Source organism: Linepithema humile, chromosome 2 (genome assembly GCF_040581485.1).
Source record: "Linepithema humile isolate Giens D197 chromosome 2, Lhum_UNIL_v1.0, whole genome shotgun sequence".
NCBI lineage: Eukaryota > Metazoa > Arthropoda > Insecta > Hymenoptera > Formicidae > Linepithema > Linepithema humile.
The window spans coordinates 28,187,303-28,199,741 of NC_090129.1; the positions used below are offsets into that span (position 1 = coordinate 28,187,303).

Below are 12,439 nucleotides of genomic sequence, written 5' to 3' on the forward strand. Positions count from 1 at the left end.
CTGTTTTTTCTTTTTTTTTTCCCCTCTCCGGTGTACTCGCCGTCGCTGATTTTCCGCGGCTTTCGCCCCCGGCGCTCTCCTGCGCCAACTATCCTCACGAAACCTCGGACGCAAGACGTCGAAGACTACAGAAACGAATCGAGCGAGGAGGAAAGCCGGCGGTGGGACGGGCGGAGGAGTTTTCGAGGAGGAGAGGAGACTTGTCGTTGAACAAGTGTGGATAATTTTCAGAGAAAGCGCACACGAGCGCGGAGTCGGGGAGGAAGAGGGAGGAAGAGGGACAGAGGGGAGGGCGGGTCGGCTCGGGCCTCCGTCGAGATAATTTGCGAAAAGTGACGCCAGCTTGCTCAAACGACCCCCGCCCCCTTTCGCGCTCCCTCTCGCTGCACTCCTCTTTCACTCGGTTCGACACAAAGTGTACATATAGACACCCCGAATTGCTCACTTTGGAAGTGCAACCGTTGCGAACCGTTGTGACACGGCGATTGTGCGAATTTGTCGGTTTGTGATAAAACAATGTCGTTTGCAAGAGAGAAAAGAGGAATGCAGAATAATATGGAGAAAGCCGCATGAATTTATTAGTGAACGCGGTAAAAAGATCCGATAAAAAATTATGACATCCTTTGTCGGTGCCCTTGTTGATGCAGGAAACATTTTTATAATGCAAAGAGGAGTGTAATAAATGATTTCTATATTTTTACGTCGAGACCCGACTTGCGCCGGCTTGTATTTTTAACTCCTCCCCCCCCCCCCCACCTTCGTACACGTCGTCGGGCTCTTCGACGGCGAAACGCAACTCGTACCGCATCGCTTTGCCGGTGAAACAAGGTGGACTCTAATGAATAACGAATGAGGGAGAAGGAAACGGGAGTGGAAGAGTAAAAGATTAGCTTCTGGCGATATTCCTTCCATCGCATCTATCTTCTTTATTGCAAATTCGACTAGTCGACGTGACGCCGCGCGCTCTACGCGCGCCCCGGGAACAATAAATGACTCCTCCGGAATTCCATCCGGCGCCAACGCACACGCTCGCAAGGCGGATCGCGATAAATGACTCAGATAAAATGAATCGTGGAAACTGCTTCAAGGACGTAGGTGCCGGGGTGCCGCATTGCGCCTCGATCGATGCGCCGAATGTCGGACCGATCCTCGCCGGCTCTTCCCGTCATTCACGTTTGTGAAAAGAAATATATAAACACGATAATGCGGAGGGCAGATGACAAGCGAACGCGTTTATCAAGTTTAGGACGTGAAGTTTCTAATGTGCGGCAAATATTTTGAAAGAATGTGAATTTGTCGATCAGAAATTCAATATATCGCGACAAATCTCTTAACCAGTTGAGTGGTAATGCATCATATATGTACATTTCTAAATAAGTCCACTAATTTTCAACAGATTTGCATAAAACTTGATATCCTAAGATTTTTTGGGTTGCTGAATTCGAATCTGTTGTCAAAATTGCAAAATTCAAAATGGCGGATCCAATATGGCGACTGTTAATCGTTAAAAGATTAAAATATTGGAGTTAAATAAAATATGTATAAGACCTTATTTGTAGAGCTTTTTATGAGCTTCATTTTTTGGTTAACAACTTTTTCCGCACAATAAATACTTTCTGAAATAATTAACAAAAACAGTTTTATTTTTGAAGGGGGGTGGAGGGGGCATTTGCGCCAAAAATCCATTTGGGTAAATTATTTACTAGATCAGCGCTCGGAATTAGTTGCACATTTCGGGCCGATTTCCGAGACGACGCCTCCTGTTCCACCACTACCGCTCGGCCGCTGGCGGCCGAGCCGCCGATAGTTCTGGCGCAGGAGCGTTTTATATAAGAAATGGACTGGGTTGTTGAGGCACCTCTCAGAAAATAGTAATATTTTCTTTGCTACATAAATAATGTTTATTTTTATTAATAATTAAATATATATATATATATTATGTATTAATAAAAATAAACATTATTTATGTAGTGAAGAAAATGTTACGATTTCCCGAAAGATGCCTAAACAATCCAGCCTATTTCTAATATAAAACGCTCCTGAGCCAGAGCTATCGGCGGCCGAGCGGTAGTGGGGGAGCAGGAGGCGTTGTCTCGGAAATCGGCCCGAAATGTGCAACTAATTCCGAGCGCTGTACTAGATAAAATAAGTATTTAGGCTGAATATAAGCCAAATTGGAGGTGATAGCTTTTCGAAAGTCCACCCCCCTTTTTCGATTCCTCCACTTTTGACCTCCACTTTTGATTGGAAAGTCGTAGTAAACATTTTAAAAAATCATTGTTCTTATCTTGAAACGCCCTTTCAAATGATCCCCACTCGACCCATAGTGCCATTTAACATTTTCCACCCCTATTTTGCCCTCCCCGCCCCCAGGACGGGGAGGGGAGAGGGGGGGGGGAAATCCACACCCATTTCGAAAAGTTGCTTTTTCGAAAACTTTGAACCCATGTTTCACCGTTTTTCGATATTTTAACTTTTGGCTCTTACCACTTTTGGCACAAAGCTTTCGGAAAAGTCTACCACTCAACTGGTTAACAAAGTGTCTTTCCCGAAATAACGCACGGTCGAAGGATCAGAAATCCGCGACGGAACGAGCCGGGTTAAACGAAGGGAGAGTCGAGCGTCCGAAGGCGCGGACGCCGTGGACGGCGATACGGTCGGAGAAGGAGGGCTCGCTGCCGACGAAGGGGTAAACGAGTGGGAATGGCGATCGGGGGAAACAAGATCCCGAGCACAGGAGATTAGTTTCACGGGATATCGATCCGTGCGACTTTTTCCATCTCCGGCGAGCCGCGAGACGTTCGAATTTCCGTCGCAGCCGGCCACGTCACGCGCGCGGAGCTCCCTTCCCATCGGCGGGGATATGTTTCCTGCAGGACGTTGTATCCTTAATGTGTTTACCTTGGCTCCTGACCCCGATCGAGCCCTCGCGTGTCTTCCCTCCGCGCGCCTGGAATATATCCGCTTGAAGAACATCCGCGCGCTCCTCCTCGCCGCTCGGCCCGGCAGTTAGGCGAATACAAATTGGTGCAGTGTGCAACGTTAATGGATTGTCGCGGCTTGGAGGGACATTTCGAGCATATAGAACCGTGCCGGTAAATTAGACTTGTTGGTTTTATTGCGAAAGCAAAGAACGATGAAGCGTAATTAATTTTAATTCATCGTTCAATTAGAAAATCGAGTTTTCGCGGGAAAAAGAAGTCCCGTCGCATGAAATCGCACGGAAGATTCGGAGAGTGATACGCACTAATGCACAAATGCGCTGTCCTTTTAATTTATAAATTTGTTTACGCGACAAGAGAGCATCGCAAATAATTCGGGCATGGCCTCCGAAATGTAAACTTTCTAAACTATTTACGTTATTGACAGAGGAAGCACGTACGAGGCGCAGTTACTCGCACGCGTTCATTTCAAATTCAATTTAGCGTCGCATCAACGTCTGCGATACAACGTCAATCCCTATGCTAATTTAATTTTCCTAACGCGATATATGCGTCTGTTGCCAGAATGAGACTTTCCGCCTCGAAACTGACATGGAGCTGCTAAATTCGAATAACGCATCTCTCCCTCGGGCAGTTTTTAGATATTTAATTAAGGAAAAACAATATGTGTGTCCCAGTTAGTTAACAATTGAAAGCTTAACGGGATAATGTTTAGAGATCCTTGCTCGGGAGAGGCGACCAAGGGTAACGCAAATGAAATCGCACTCCGCGCTTAATAACCTAAAATAGTTGTCGGCAGTTCGTATGCCAAACACGATATTCTACTTAACGCCGAAGCGGGGGGGCGCTCCACTCGTAAACGGAAAGGTTTATTCCCGAAGAAGCCCGCAGAAACCTATCTTCCCCATATCGGCACTCTCTTTCAGACGGAGAGAGCCGTCTCTCCCGCGGGATAAGACAGAAGAACCGACCGCTCGTCTTCCTAAATTTCTCTTTCCGTGGCCTCGACGGCAAATTGATAGATCGCCCTATGACCCGCCGCGATCCCACTTCGGGTGCTTGCGGGAGATACGTCACGTGATTTGATGGATTCGACCGCGATTTTATCGTATAAAGGGACAAACTGTGTAATAAAAGACGAATAAATGATATTTACGCACGCGTTCGCACGTGTCCGTGCGAGCACGTCGTTCGGGCCTGCTTTTTCCCCCGCGAAAGATAGGAAACTTTTGTATGCAAGCACTTTTTTGAAGATATGTAAAACGCCGGTGAAAGATTGCCGCGTAAAAGAAAACGCGACGCACGTGTTAAAGCTCTATGAATATATTTTTAGTAGAATTAAGCTTTAAATATGTAGAGGCAACATCTTATTTCGCTTGCTGTTTCTAATGAATTATGTATGAAAAGCTCGAAATTAGATAGATTCGAAGCTAAGAATTTGAAAGCTGCGTTTCGTTTCCTTTCGCCTAAACGAATTCAAAATCGATGAACTAAGTAGAAATTCCAAAAGAGACATTTACTTCTCGAAGGAGAAAATACACGCACACATTTTACATCTCCAGCGCAGTTAGCGCAACCGTGGCGCATCAATTCGAGCTGCAAACACACGCGGCTGATGAAACCGCACGCAATTACGCGTTCGCTCGCGCGCGCCGCTAACTTTTCGCCACTCCGAACTTTAATGCACGTCGAAGCGAAGATCCAGGATACCGTGAAATGGGGAACCTGCCGAGCGGTCGTGCGAGGCATACGAGTCGCCTATGCAATCTCGGCAGCGTAATGCGGCGGCAGCCATAGCGCGCGCGCGCACGCGCTGATTATGTCCATTTGTTGCCCACTCGAAACCCCGGAGCGATATCGCGGAACTTAATCCACCTGAGTTAGTTGGCCGCGTTCCCCGTGGAATCGGCCGAGATTTATCTTCCTGAAATATTTTCTCCCGGGCGCGTTCCAGCACACTATCGAGTTTCAGACTCTCTCCTACGACGGCTTTCTCAGCACGCTCGCTTTCCGCCCGCTCGCGCTCCTTCGGCTATCCCGAAAAGCGCGCGAGGCTCGTTCCCATTTTACGTGTGCGGCATTCCCGCGAGTGTGGGGACAGCCCTCCCCCTCCCCCGACCACTCGGATGGCGCTGATAAACTGACGTATAAATATCTCCGACGACTTTGCGTCCCGGCCACGGTGTAAGAATATAAGGTGAGATTTCACGGCAACAAATTTTTGTGATTTTTCTGTCATTGTTCCACATTGAACCGCTAGGTGGCTACGTGTTGAGGGACTATTGAGGGAATATATATATATATATAAATTTTATTAAAACTTTATTGTCCTGCGGAACTTAATTATAAATATTCATTTTCTTAAAGAAACTTAATTTTCTATAAAGACTGGAATACATTATTGATTATTTTTTCTGCAAATTTAACTAAGAATAATTTGTTATAAAAAAAATAAAAAAATATTTTGTCAGTAATATATATTTGTATACACAATGTTAAAAGTTTTATTTTAAAAAATTTGTATTATTTAGGACTATAATTATATATAGATGTGCTTTAGAGATTCATCATCTATCCTTTTCTATCCACATCTATCCATATCTTCTATTCTTTTTTACTTGGGATTTTGCACCAACGTGACATCTTGTGTGACATGCCTTAACTATGACATCTTGATCACAGATTTTTTGATAGAATACAATGGTCGTGAAATCACCTTATATTCTTACACCGTGGTCCCGGCTGTTTCACGAGGCAGCTACGTAGGCAGCGCGGGCGACAAAGATTCGCGTCTATTGGACGATTTTCCGGCTGACCGATCGCGGTCGTTCATTTCGGGAGGGCGATTCGATTGATCGGAATCAGAGGGTAATCGCTCATTAGCGCTTTCGCTCTTCGGAAGAAAAGGATTGATATCAGATGTAAGGAAGATTGATTTTGCAACGATATTTTCGACGCGGTTTTTATTCCGGTGTTATAACGATCATGCGATTTTAAACGACGCTCTTGATGTCTCGACGACACGCAACGAGAGTATTTTTCCTCGCTAAAGCGAAGACATTAAGAGCGAGATTGACTTTTTAACGCGACACACGAATTTGTTGCGACAAAAGAGTCGTTTTCTACTCGTTGCTGTGCTTTTGGATACATTAGTTTCCGCTTCGGCTATTCAGCTCCATAAATACGACTATCGATATAATGAATTGCGATGAAACAAATCATTAATTATAAATATAATATAAATATAAAATTGATTTTAGATTTATTCAGAAGTTTTGCAGCGATATTTTTCAGATGTGCTGTTTATTTTTCGCTTTGAACTGTTTGAATATATTCAGTTATATAAAATGTTCGAATTTCATCCGAGTTTAATAAACATATGTGTATACGTCACGTGTGTCAAGAGCTTGGACAATATGCATCTGCAGCGCGCAAAACCGGGAAGAACCGTCCTTGTCGCACGTCGCTACGTTAATTTTTTGCTGAATTATAGCATTTTGAAAATCCGACACGCGTCGTATCTATAATTAGGCGTGAAAATGCGCCGCGGTATGCGAAGCGCGCGATACGCGGAAGAGCGCGGAATGCGGAATACTATTAATACCGTTACGACCTAGCGTCAGCCGTAGTAAAGCAATGACCTATATAGAACAGCACACGGATGTATCGTCGGTCGACCTCGGTCATTGTCGAAATCGCACGAGATCAGGAATCGATGTGTTTGCCAATTTCGGGGCAAAAGAATGCGCGCAAGTTCCGCGGCGGAACAACCGTGCAGCAAAGCGTCACCAGAGTATACAAGTGTCACGTGAAAAACAAGAGCACGTCTGATGAGGCCAGAATTATTTAGGCAATTAATGTGAAAGATATCATCAATTAATTATAAAAACAAAATTAACTCTTTCGATATTTAATAACGCAAAATAGCTGGTTTTGCAGATTTATAGATTGGAACGACGATATGTGGTTGTAATAAATATTTCTCGGACAGCATATGAGTTTTTTGGATACGTCAACTTTCTGTACCGAAGAATTAATGTTAAGTTTTGTATTTAATTCTCTATATTTTATTACAACTTGAGGAAGCAATCACAGAATGGCTTTACTGTTTAAGATATGACATTTTGTAACACGTAATGTTAATAAAACCTTATCTTCAATGCATAATTTCTAATTATATTGAATACTTTGTCACTATTGTTGTAATGCAGATAAATACTGAAGACCGAGTCACATTAATATCATAAATACAAATTAAACTGATCGTTGCAAGTACTCTCGCGTGTGCACAAATCATTTAGGGAAGTCCAAGATTAACCGTTTCGATGTTCAGCGCAGAGCTCAGCTTAGTTTTCATTATTTGCATCGAAAACTTTCTGCTCACTCGAATGTCATACGTAAATAATTACAAAGCGATGAAAACAGTGCAAACAGCGCGCGTACGCGGCCGCAAAAAAAAAAAAACAATCACCGAACCGCCGCAAGCGAACATATAAAACACTCTAAAATAGTTTTTATACACATTACAGGGCGTCTATTCTACATTTCTTGTGTTTTAAATTCGGACTTAGACTTCTGCGAGTTTTATCTTCAGTTTTAATCGCATGGTCACACAAATGGAAGTTCTCGAGCCACTTTGTCGACTTGTGCATGAAAATTTCGAGCAAGATGACACAAAAAGAAAATATTCAAATATACAACAGGATTACGTAGCTGTTTGCAATTCCCCGATGTATGAAATAGTAACGCGCCCGCTCGGACGCGACTCTCCGCTTTAACCGGAATTAACGTCTGATAATAAAATGGAGTACAAGGGGATTAAATTCGATCTCGCGGATGCTTCGTTTAATACACGGCCGACTGTCATTATCAGTTTCTCCGCCGGGTGTTAGTCTTTCCTACGTAAGACCCGGGGCGCGGAGTAGAAAGTTACTTAATCTTCTTACTACGCTTACCCTCGACTCCGCTCGACGCCGCCTTAAACTTCGTCTACTAGCATTTCAATGTGTACGTATATTCACGAGACGCTAAGCTGCCGCTAAACCGTGTCACGAGCGTTTGCGTCTTGCTCCGACGCTCCGCTCGCGAAAACACAGGTTGCGCAGTCCATTACGATCTTGCATTCATTAGGTTTCTCATTCGCAACGGTCAGGCGCGTAGAAATAATGTACCGTAAATTTACGCGTTTATGCGACGTCTTGTGATTTCGGACAAAAATAAAGGATATATTAATTGTATTTTTATGAGGGCTTAAAAAATGAATCGCTAAAAGTGTTGTTAACAAGTGTTGAGGTATAAAGAGTGTCGTGTTAGAAAGTGAAAAAATTTCTTTCTTACCTCTGACGTCAATACCGAAAATATATTGAATGCACCTCGCGCATTTCCATTTTTTATGTGCTTCAAAAGATACCATTAAAATAGTAATATTTATACGAAAGTTCCGCGAGGAATGTAATATTTAATATGTTTCGGAAATAAATAGAATATATACGATGATCAAAGAAAATTGAATGTTATAGAGTGCTTTGACCGTCAAAGAGCTCAAGGCACAAAAGCAGTAGTGCAACTCTCTACAAAGTCAGACCATCCCTCCCATTTGCCGACTACAGTCAGAACTTTCCTGACTTCGGTGTGCAATCTGTTATGTAAGGGGATCTGAAACAGTGGCATGTGGAATAGAAAAATATATTTCTCGACGGAAGCCCCTCTGCGTGAAAATTTAAATAGCGGAAACAGCTGGCGGCCATTTATGAGCGGAAATGAAAACGGGCGTAATTAAAAATGGATCCCGACAGCAAGAGCGAAGATCTCTACGAGGGAGTGAAGGAGAAAACGCTCCAATTTCTCACGATATTAATGTCCGCCGATTCACGCACGCTCCGATCGCGTGTCGCGCGCGCGGATTCGCCAAGAAACATCCCGCACCTTTCCACTTTTCCCCCGTCGCCCGCGTCTTTTCATTCTCCCCCCTTTCGCTGCACTTCGCTGCGCCTTCCCTTCTTTCGGGCGGTACAGTACTCCGGGATCTGAATATCCCGCTTCTTTAAAAAGAGGGGGGGGAGGGGGGGGGAGTCTTATCGCGAGGCAAACGCGACCACGGTTGCGCGCACGATGTCGAAGCACGACGTGTGTACGTATATCTGACGGAGCTTGTCGCGAGCGTGATATCGAATTGCGTAGTCATACGTGAAGGCAGACGGATGACGCATCCGATCGCCCGAGGAAATTCAGATCCCTGTGTATCTATACGAGAGGTACGAGATTTTTCGGCGGAGGGGAGGAGGAGCCGGAGAGGAGGCGCGCGGCTGCACGTTGAGAGTGCCCGAAAGGAATTCTCGGATCATGATCCACTGAAGAAAGAGGATGTGAAGAGCGACGTGAGTGGAAGGGGGGGGGGGAGGAGGAATGCCTGGGATCGACGGGATCCGTATTATAAATCCGTCTGCAGAATCCCCCGCGGTTATTTCTCGGCGGATATTCGCCGAGATACGATTGCGCCCCTTATAAGAAATATGCCGATAATAATCGTCGCATTAAATCTCACTCCCCCCCCCCTCCCCCTTCCCCTCCCCCGGCTGACGTGTGTCAGACACCTTGCGCCTCCCATTTTTAATTTCTCACTTTTCCCTCTCATTTTCTTTTCCACGCGCAAATCGAGCGAAAAATTGAGAACAGTTCGCACGAACGAAAGATGTCGCGCGTCAAACGTTAAGCTTGATATCGGGCTTGATATGTTTTTCCCGCGAAGATGCGCGCATGTGTGTGTGTGTGTGTGTGTGTGAGAAAAATCCTTATATCTTTATATCGTTGTACGCGACGCTTAATATTCAACGAGACGATTCCGGATCGCGCGAAACTCGCGTGTCGCGCCCGGAAACGACGCTCCCGCGCCGTCCGCGCGGCGAAATTATTCGCGAAGTCTCGGAAGTTTCCATAGAAACGAATTCCGCACAACTGCAATACTTCATGCAAAGAAGACGCGACCGTGGTCAATGTCCCCCCCCCCTCCCCCTCCACCACCCCCCTCAACTTATAACGATGGGCTGCACGTGCCGTAGTTCGCGATCGGTCGATTCATCGAGCGCGGGGGGAGGGGGGGGGGGAGCAGGCGAAGGGAAACTTTGCCGGCACCGGTACAGCTTTTTCATAATTGATCGCCCAATCGATACACCTCTCCGCTATTCTGCTTTCAGGACTCGAGGCCGAGTTGTACTACGTGCGGGAGGGGGTGGTCAACACGTACGCGATGAATTTCGTCGTGCCTGTGCCGGCGAACATAGCGGACCTAGAATTTTCATGGCAAAGCCTCGTAGGACACCCGGTACGTATTCACGAAGAAGACACTCTCCTACAATAGAAAATCGAACGTCGCGCATACAAATTGCGATTGCAGCGCGATGGTTTAATGTTTAACTATCCCCCCCCCCCCTCGCGCTCCCCGGTGTTTTCGAAGCGAAAGAGTTCGCTCTCTCTCCCTTTTTTTTTTTTCTTTTCCTTCTTTCTCTTTTTTTTTTTTTTGCCTATTTTATTTTATGTACACGCTTCGTGCAATGCCATTACAAACGGAAGCGCGCTCGTATCCGGCGAAAGGGAGCCCCGTGCGTCGCCGGGAAAAAAAGCTCCCACGCGTCGTTCGTGCGGAGCTTTTTCAAGAGAGAAAGACGGACTCTCTTCTCTTCTTTTTTTTTTTTTCTTTTCACGTCTTTCGTCACAAAAGAAATCACGATCTCGCGGATGCGGTGTATTCGCGGCTGCACCTCGGCGTCGCCAAGGAGCGTCGGAGGCCGTCGTCGTCCCCCGGCGCGTTCGAGAGGGCAAAACGTTTCCGCCGGCCATTAACGAGACGCAACAATGCGGAACAAAGTAAACACGTGACCCGGCTGAAATGGTAACACACGGGATATCCTCGTTTACGTTCCGCTGCGGGATGGCGGCCCGTCACGGTGGTTTGCCGGGCGGGGGAAGGGCGGGGGGGGGGGGGTGTTCGCCGAGGGTTAAGAGGAGCTCGGGGGTGAAAAGAGGGGGAGCAGGAGGCAACAACGGCGTGTGTGCGGCTGTATCAATACTCTATCAATATGAAATACAAACAGATGTAGCGTGGGCGCGAAAGAGACGGGGCGAGCTGTTCGGTTTTGCGCTCCCTTCGGTCACCAAGGAAACCGAACGCGCCCTCGAAACCCTCGGCGACGAGGAGGCGGGGACGCGGCGGGGAGGGCGGCGGAAAACGTGAAAAGTCGTCGCGCGCCCTCGACATGATGCCAAACGACGGGGAAATCTCCGTTTTACAACTACACGCCGCGCATTTAATTGGCCGTTACCGGCGCGCTCCGATTTCTGTCGATTATTATTCCGCCGATTAGTTTCCGCCCCGCAATTGTTACATTATCATATTATCCCCGCGGATTATCATATTATCTGTGTAATACGAATTATCGCTGGGGCCAACGTGAGTTTCCGTCATTCGATCGCTGTTTCTTTAGAAATGCCGAGCGTAACGGAGTTAACAGTAATCGCTTTAAGAGACGCGGATCGTCGAACGTTCGACGAACGCTCGCGACGAAGTATCCCGATTGTACAATTAATTATCTATTTTGTGCGAGGCTAGAGAGAGAGAGAGAGAGAGAGAAGAGTCCCGCTGCGAGAAAATTACGATCAAAGGCGAGTCGACGAAAACTGTCGCGAGATTAGCGCGAAGGGATGAAGAAAGAGAATTTCTCCGTCGATCCGATCGCGCGAACTTATCTTCAACGACGCCGACAAGTCTCTTCTCGCCGCGTTGACGGGACTCGCGCGCCGCGGCGTGGATTTATTGAATCCCAAGATTTTCAGAACGAGCGTCCGTAAAAGTGCGATATGTCCGTGCCGCGAATCCCGGCTCACCTCTGCGCGCGACGACCGCTCTCCGCGATCGTTCAAGTGACATCCGTCTCCGCTCGCTCCCGGACGTGTAACGTACAGCCGGCACCATTACGGCGGGCGCTTTATTGTCGTTGCGGGAATACGCGCGACGACCCCGTCTTATCCCGCCGGGAGTTGTTCGTCCCCGGCCACCCCCTCGCCCGTATTATCTCGTGGACCTATCCGTAGGTTCGTTAACCGCAAAATCGCGCCATTGCCGTGATCGCGGACCCGTCTCGTTTCGCCTTATCTCTGCGCTCTCGATACGGCGGAAAGAGTTCTCGCCGGAGAGAGCGAAAGGACGTGCGTAACGAGTCCGTGCGAGAACGTGCGCGGAAATTACTTGCTTAATTTTCTATCGCAGACGCGATGGCTTTTGCGATAGCCGAGGGATTCGTGTGGAAGCGCGATCAAGTCATCTTGATTCCGATTTTGTGAGCTGAAACATTAATTAGAATTGCCGAGAATATCGTGCGATATTTACGAAAAAGATCGCGATGGAGAGAAATTTCAAAAATAATAAATACAGTGGCAAATGTTGTGGATAAAGGCGTCGAGATATGTTCGCTCGAGTTTATGTATATTCGACGTTTCTTGCG

General features: G+C 46.6%; 1 protein-coding gene across 2 annotated transcripts in view; it reads left to right on the forward strand.

Annotated features, from left to right (window-relative positions):
* The window catches only part of LOC105677337 (tyrosine-protein kinase Dnt), a 79,983-nt gene that overhangs the window by 18,765 nt on the left and 48,779 nt on the right, over nt 1–12,439 (forward strand). Inside the window, exon 2 of one of the 2 annotated variants that reach the window (XM_012375897.2) lies at nt 10,136–10,263. The exons of the other annotated variant lie outside the window; for it this stretch is intronic. Coding sequence (XP_012231320.1) covers nt 10,136–10,263 — 128 coding nt within the window. The remainder of the gene's footprint in view (nt 1–10,135; nt 10,264–12,439) is intronic. 2 annotated transcript variants of the gene reach the window in all.